The sequence below is a fragment of the Aplysia californica genome, unplaced genomic scaffold (assembly GCF_000002075.1).
Source record: "Aplysia californica isolate F4 #8 unplaced genomic scaffold, AplCal3.0 scaffold00049, whole genome shotgun sequence".
NCBI classification, from domain to species: domain Eukaryota; kingdom Metazoa; phylum Mollusca; class Gastropoda; order Aplysiida; family Aplysiidae; genus Aplysia; species Aplysia californica.
Genome location: NW_004797319.1, coordinates 1537449 through 1543565, shown reverse-complemented (window position 1 = coordinate 1543565; position 6117 = coordinate 1537449). Strand labels below are relative to the sequence as shown.

General features: G+C 39.9%; 1 protein-coding gene across 1 annotated transcript in view; it reads left to right on the top strand.

Annotated features, from left to right (window-relative positions):
* LOC101846195 overlaps window positions 1-6117 on the top strand; it is a gene marked incomplete in the record, with an annotated part of 137170 nt that overhangs the window by 100898 nt on the left and 30155 nt on the right. The window contains 2 exon segments of the mRNA XM_013079360.2: window positions 3053-3265; window positions 4278-4439. Of these exon segments, the coding sequence (XP_012934814.1) occupies window positions 3053-3265; window positions 4278-4439 (375 nt within the window).

The window sequence follows — 6117 nt, the reverse complement described above, 5'->3', positions numbered from 1 at the left end:
TTATTATTCATTAATTCTAATTATGAAGATAATAATGATGATAACAACAATGATGATAATTATAATAATTGCATTTACGAAGTGCATATCCATGCTCTACGGCATGCTTTATGCTCTTTGCAGTTATCGTTACCTCAGCTGACCCTAGATCACTCCGAAACGTTCTCGGCTACCAGGAGAATATACCATGCCAGCAGCCACTAACACTAACCAACTGATATGATCTTTAGCCGTCTGTCTATTAGGCGAAGTGAGGAATAATATGCTTGTAAGGTGCCTTTCCCAAGGACACGATGTCGGGCCTCTGACAGGGTTTTATACATGCCCCTTTGATTCTGAGCCCAACCACTTAACCTACCGAAGTCACATAATTAGTCCATATGTAATCGGTCTACTGTCTAGGCAGTTTCCAACTGAAACCTGTCTTATGATGGTAAAATTTACAGTGCGTACTTATAGCACCAACGGTTAACGCAAGACCAAAAATACGCGGGTGGTAGACCTGTGCATTCTAGATTACCATTTCGGTCCCACTCTTGGGAGATACATTGTTGCAAATCTTTTAGTATGTCAATCACATGTAGTCAGTGTTTTACCACACGCCTTCCCTTAGTTTTGAAACTTTGAAGAATTTCAAAATAACGAGAGCGCTAAACAAGAATCGTGACTGATTCATCATTTTGTTTATTTCTTCCTGGTATTGGGTACAGGCTGCAAGACAGGCTCACCATCTGTCTCAGTCCTCGATGATCTTCTCTACCTCCATACAGCTTTGATCCATGTTCCTCAGGTCTGCCTCCAGATCTCCTTTACTAGTGGATCTCGGTCTTCCTCACGTTCTCCTCCCCCAAGGATTCTGTCTTTGGCCTTGTCTTGTCAAACTATGGACTGCCAAGTTCACCGCCAGAACCACGCCAGACTCCTTTTTTTCTAATACAAACTAGAACTGAAATAATGAAACAGAACCAAAACATTATAATATTGATCGCCCCTCCCCACCAATTCTTTATTGGAATAACAGCATTATCTGTATACCCCCAGAAATTGATCTGCGTGATCCATGAATGACCCTGGTAAATATTACGTGTAAATCGATTGCTACTTTCTAATTACTGTAACAGAGTTAGTTGAGGTAAAAAGGGCAGAGTACCTTTCCAAAGTATACAAATAACCCTATACCACACATTGAAAACCAGCATAAAATCTATTGTGGATCTACTAAAATTATTGTTGACTACGTTCGCTCTTCCAGTTTCCATAATGTAAGGGTAAGGCGCTTGGCTGTCACCAGCAGAAGACCGAGTTCCATTTCTGTGTGGGGTGAATTTTTACTGAGCATCCTGTCAGCTATGGGTGTGCGAGTGCAGTATTGAAGGCTTCAGTCCGAGTGATTGTAAAGTACACGAATGGGTAGATTGTACTACCCATACCCGTTCTTTACTTCTCTTTTTCTTATTTTAATTTTAATTTTTAATTGTATGCATACCAACGTGTGTGGGTGGTTGTCAGGTGCTCTGGTGTGGTTTGCTTCTTCTTTCCAATAAAAAATATATCGTCCTTATCTACCTTCCTTCTTTTTTATGTTTGTAACATCTCTTATCTTCTGGCACTCAAATGACCTTATGCAGTTGCGAGCGCCGTAAAACCTCTACTGAAACAAACATACCCACATGAGAGGGAGAGAAAGAGAGGGAAAGACACTGACAAAGAGAGACTGACAGATAGACAAAGAGAGGAGAGCAAAACACTGATGAAAAAACAATATAAAGACGTGGAAGGATTCACTTATACGAGATTAATAAATAATCGTGGTGGATGAGAAAAGGAAAGGGTACGGGAGCTTAAATCTCTCAAAGCATTATTTTGTATCGTCACATATTTTGTGTGTGTTTGTGTTTGTGTGTGTGTGCGTGTGTGTGTGTGCGTGTGTGTGTGTGTGTGTGTGTGTGTGTGTGTGTGTGCGTGTGTGTGTGTGCGTGTGTGTGTGTGTGTGTGTGTGTGTGTGTGTGCGTGTGTGTGTGTGTGTGTGTGTGTGTGTGTGTGCACGTACGCGCGTGTGTATGCACTAGAGAGAGAGAGAGAGAGAGAGAGAGAGAGAGAGAGAGAGAGAGAGAGAGAGAGAGAAGGAGGGGAGGGGCGCTTCTTTTTGTGTGTTAGGATAAAGGATTACAGACCTAGATCTATTTTCGTTAATAAATCAGTAAGTTTTTACTATTTTGCTCTTTGAATGCTGGGCTTTGTTCAGTTTTGTGTACTTATCTAAAATTATCTTTAGATCCTTGATAATTTAAACTGCTAATTAGCAACCCCCTCCCCCCCTCCCAAGTCAGCTTGGGTGAGGTGAGGGTGGGGGGGGGGGGGAGGGCACACACACTCCCTTCACAGTCTCCTCACAAACATAGACACCCGATTTTGAGGCTATTTTGTTGTGACTGACCCTATCATTCAATTGATAAGAAAAGAGGAAACAAGCAAATATATAAACAAAAAACCCCCACATTGTTATTATGTTAAGTGATCTATTCTAACAACAATATGGGGCGTAACTGAAGATTGAACACTTTCATATTTTGTGTGTTCGAACAAGCGTCAAAATAATATATATTAATCTAGGTGCTACAAAAAAAACCAACAACCCCCAAGCATTCAAAGTGTTAGAGAGCTAATTTTCTGTAGGATTAGAAAGAGCTGTGGAAACAATAAAATTCATCATTCGAATAATCAGAATGGGACAATAAATTAAAAAAAGAAATCAATTATCAAGGTTTAAATTCATTGAAAATATTCATTCTTAAAATAATAATTATGACAGACATGGGACTGATATTTCATTCGTAATTTAGCAAGCTGAATGTATCGAGCCAGAAGAGCAAATGTACTTTGTCCATGTGCCTGATGCCACTTTCAACTTTGAGTGTTGTCTGTACCTCTGCGTTTTAATCTGTATAATTCAGGCCAAAGGTGAATCATGTTAAAGTGTTTGTTTTCTCTCTATAGCAGTCAGAAAGGTGTGAATGTAATCACTATAACAAAGGTATCCGCTCCTCCTCAGGTGCCGGCTGCTCTGCGGAGTACAACGAAGAAGACTGCGTGACGTCATGCGGATATGGCGCTATTTCTGGCCGTTGTTCGTGGCGAGAAGGAGACACTACCATGTCAGCTAACTACAGCACCTGCACCCCCAATCTGGACACATGTCCGGACGGGATTTGCAGTGAGCTTGAGGTTAAAGATTTCCTCATTTGCCCTCAAGACTGTAGTCAAGGTAGTGTAAAAGATCAAATGTTTTAATTAACCCCCGATAACAAACAAATAAATAAACAATCAAACAAACAAACAAACAAACAAACAAAACAAAAAATGTGAATAAAGGCAAGGTTATTTAGATGCGTTTATTCAGGTGACACTACCAGATAAAACAACAGATTATAGAGCATAAAAAGTATGGTAGTTGTTTCCTGGCGCAAATAAAATAGCGTGCACACTTTGAAAAAGCCACATGATGGAACTTCTCTTTACAGTAAGTTTCTTTGTAAGATCAAAGTAAAGGACACCCCCCCCCCACCCAGTTCAGAAGTGTTTAACCTTTTGTCCGGACAACCTCAAATAGACAACCTGTCGACCGAATCTGAGTTGCAAATTTCTCGGATGTTTTTGCATACGCTCCTGAATTCTCAAAGGCCTAAAAAAATCTCGATTTTCGTGCATATGCCACAAATATATAGAGGTGCTGTCTACATAATCATGAGTAAGTAATTGCTCATTAAACTTAACACCGCGCACTTTTGATAGCAAGCACGGTACCATGCTAAAACTAAGGGCTTAGCCAGAAATTTCAGAGGGGGGTGGGGGGTGATACAGGTCGATTTAAAGGGAACCCCCCCCTCCCCCCCCCCAACAAAACAAACAAACTAACAAAACAACTAACTCAACTACAGCTCTTGTAGTAATAAAAAATAGAATGTAATTAAACGCTAATGATTATATAGAGAACACCCCTTTATATTTGTTGCATATGCATGAAAATCGAGATTTTCTAAGTTTTTTGAATTTCAGAGGCACATGCAAACAAACCGGGCAATTCGCCACTTTGTTTCTGTGTAATGAGGTCAACAAATTGTCTATTTGTTGTTGTCCAGACTAGTGCTCAACGGCCGGAGTTCTTTATTTCCAGAGTCCATAAATAGTCGACTAAACAATTGGTAGTGCCGTTGTGGTCTAATGGAGGAGGGGGGGGATGTGGTTGTACTCTTTACTTTGACCTTTTCATTCTACAGAATCTATGACAGGCCAGCTCTTGCGTTGGCCACTAAACCGCGGAATCTTCAAAGCCAAAGGACCGTGCTGGTGTGACGGAGATCGCTACTGTCAGTGCGGACCCCTCAAGCTGCCACCTGGTCACACCAACTACAGTTTCTCAGGAACTGCGGGACACAGAGGTAAAGTTTTTTTTCCAGTATATTATATTGCGGTCAAAAATTCTTGACGCAGCTTAATGTCAAATATTTTTGAACTATCGAAAATAGACTCTCCACCTTTTGCACAATGACTTGTATTAATTTGTCTTAACAGATCAATATTTTTGTAAACACCCTTTAGCTGTATTCTTGAAAATTCCTGAATACCTATTAATTAAAGTCCAAGTGGGTGGTTTCTAGAGATTTTTAAATGTTTCAGTGGCTGTGGATAGTGACGGACTTACGGGCACATGCAAACAATCCGGGCAATTCGCCACTTTGTTTCTGTGTAATGAGGTCAGCAAGTTGTCTAAACTCTAAACCATAGTAAATTTAAGTTTCTTAGATAACGATATAAGCAGATGAAACGGCTATGAGCGCTCGCAATGAACAAAGAGTGATCAACTTGTCAGATTGCTTGTTTATTCAATTACTGTTGTCACCGTTTACAACTATAGTAACCCAACATCCAATAGGGCTCAGCAAAGGATAAATCCGTTCCCACTTTCCTTCCTTATTGAAATTCTTCTTGTAAAATGGTAGAGGATTTGAAAAAAAAAAGAACTGCATATTGATGGCTCAAACTCTCTAGCCCTGACAATGGGGTGAAAGTTTACGGGACACTTTCCCCCAGTGTCACAGTTAATAAACGCTATTTGGACCTTAGTTACGTGCGTTCAACTTTTTGCGATCTAATGACCTAATCCAGTTCTTAGGCGGAATATGTTTGAAGTGCTGTTTGTGGCACGTTTTTGACTGCATCGCTGAGAACACATCGAAACACCTTCAAGGCGAAATTCATCAGATGAAAATAGAGGAAATTTGGAGTCCCTTGAATCCCAGAGGCCTTCACGGCAGACTGTATTAAATGTCTTTGTGGGGTCATGTCATGTTATTATGTCATCGTGAAAGGCACATTGACTTTCTGGAGATGAATGATTTGCAGGGAAATGAATAAGAAAGTGGTTGGAACGAATGCTTGGACGCTGATTCCAGCAATGCAAAAGGAGTGAAATGGCACGTTGGTTGACACAGAATTAACGATCACCCTTGTTTTTTTGGGTCTTTAAAACGACTGAAGTATTAGTCCGCTACAAAATATAATGTTTAATAGCTCAGCCAGCTTCTGGATCAACCAGTCACCACCATAATAATACTATACATATATATTAGGTTGGACGTAAATAATCCGTTGGGGAGTTATTCAGAAACAATAACTGCTATACATCTACTTTAGTTTCATCACTGTTGTAGCTATGCAAGCTTGAAGCTGATTGGTGTCTGTGGGGAACATTAGACTCACTCTCTGTTACAGGATGCAAACTTAAACAATGAAACAAGACATAAGTCGAGACAAACAACCGTACCTCAAAACGCAGAGCTTGCCGGAGTGTCAACTGTACTTTTTTTTAGCCAACAGGAACACAAAAGCCTGACAGTTTCATCTAACTAGGGTAGTTGGTCCAAACAAAAAAACACCAATTTATTTGATTGATATAATTTATTATGTGTTCATTGATGCGCTGATGCAAAGTAAATTTCTTTCGTCTTGCTTGACTGCTCCATCACCCCTTTTTCCTATTATCTATCCATACGTCCATAACAATTATAGCGATGAAAATAATAATAATAACAATAATAATAATAATAAAAATAATAA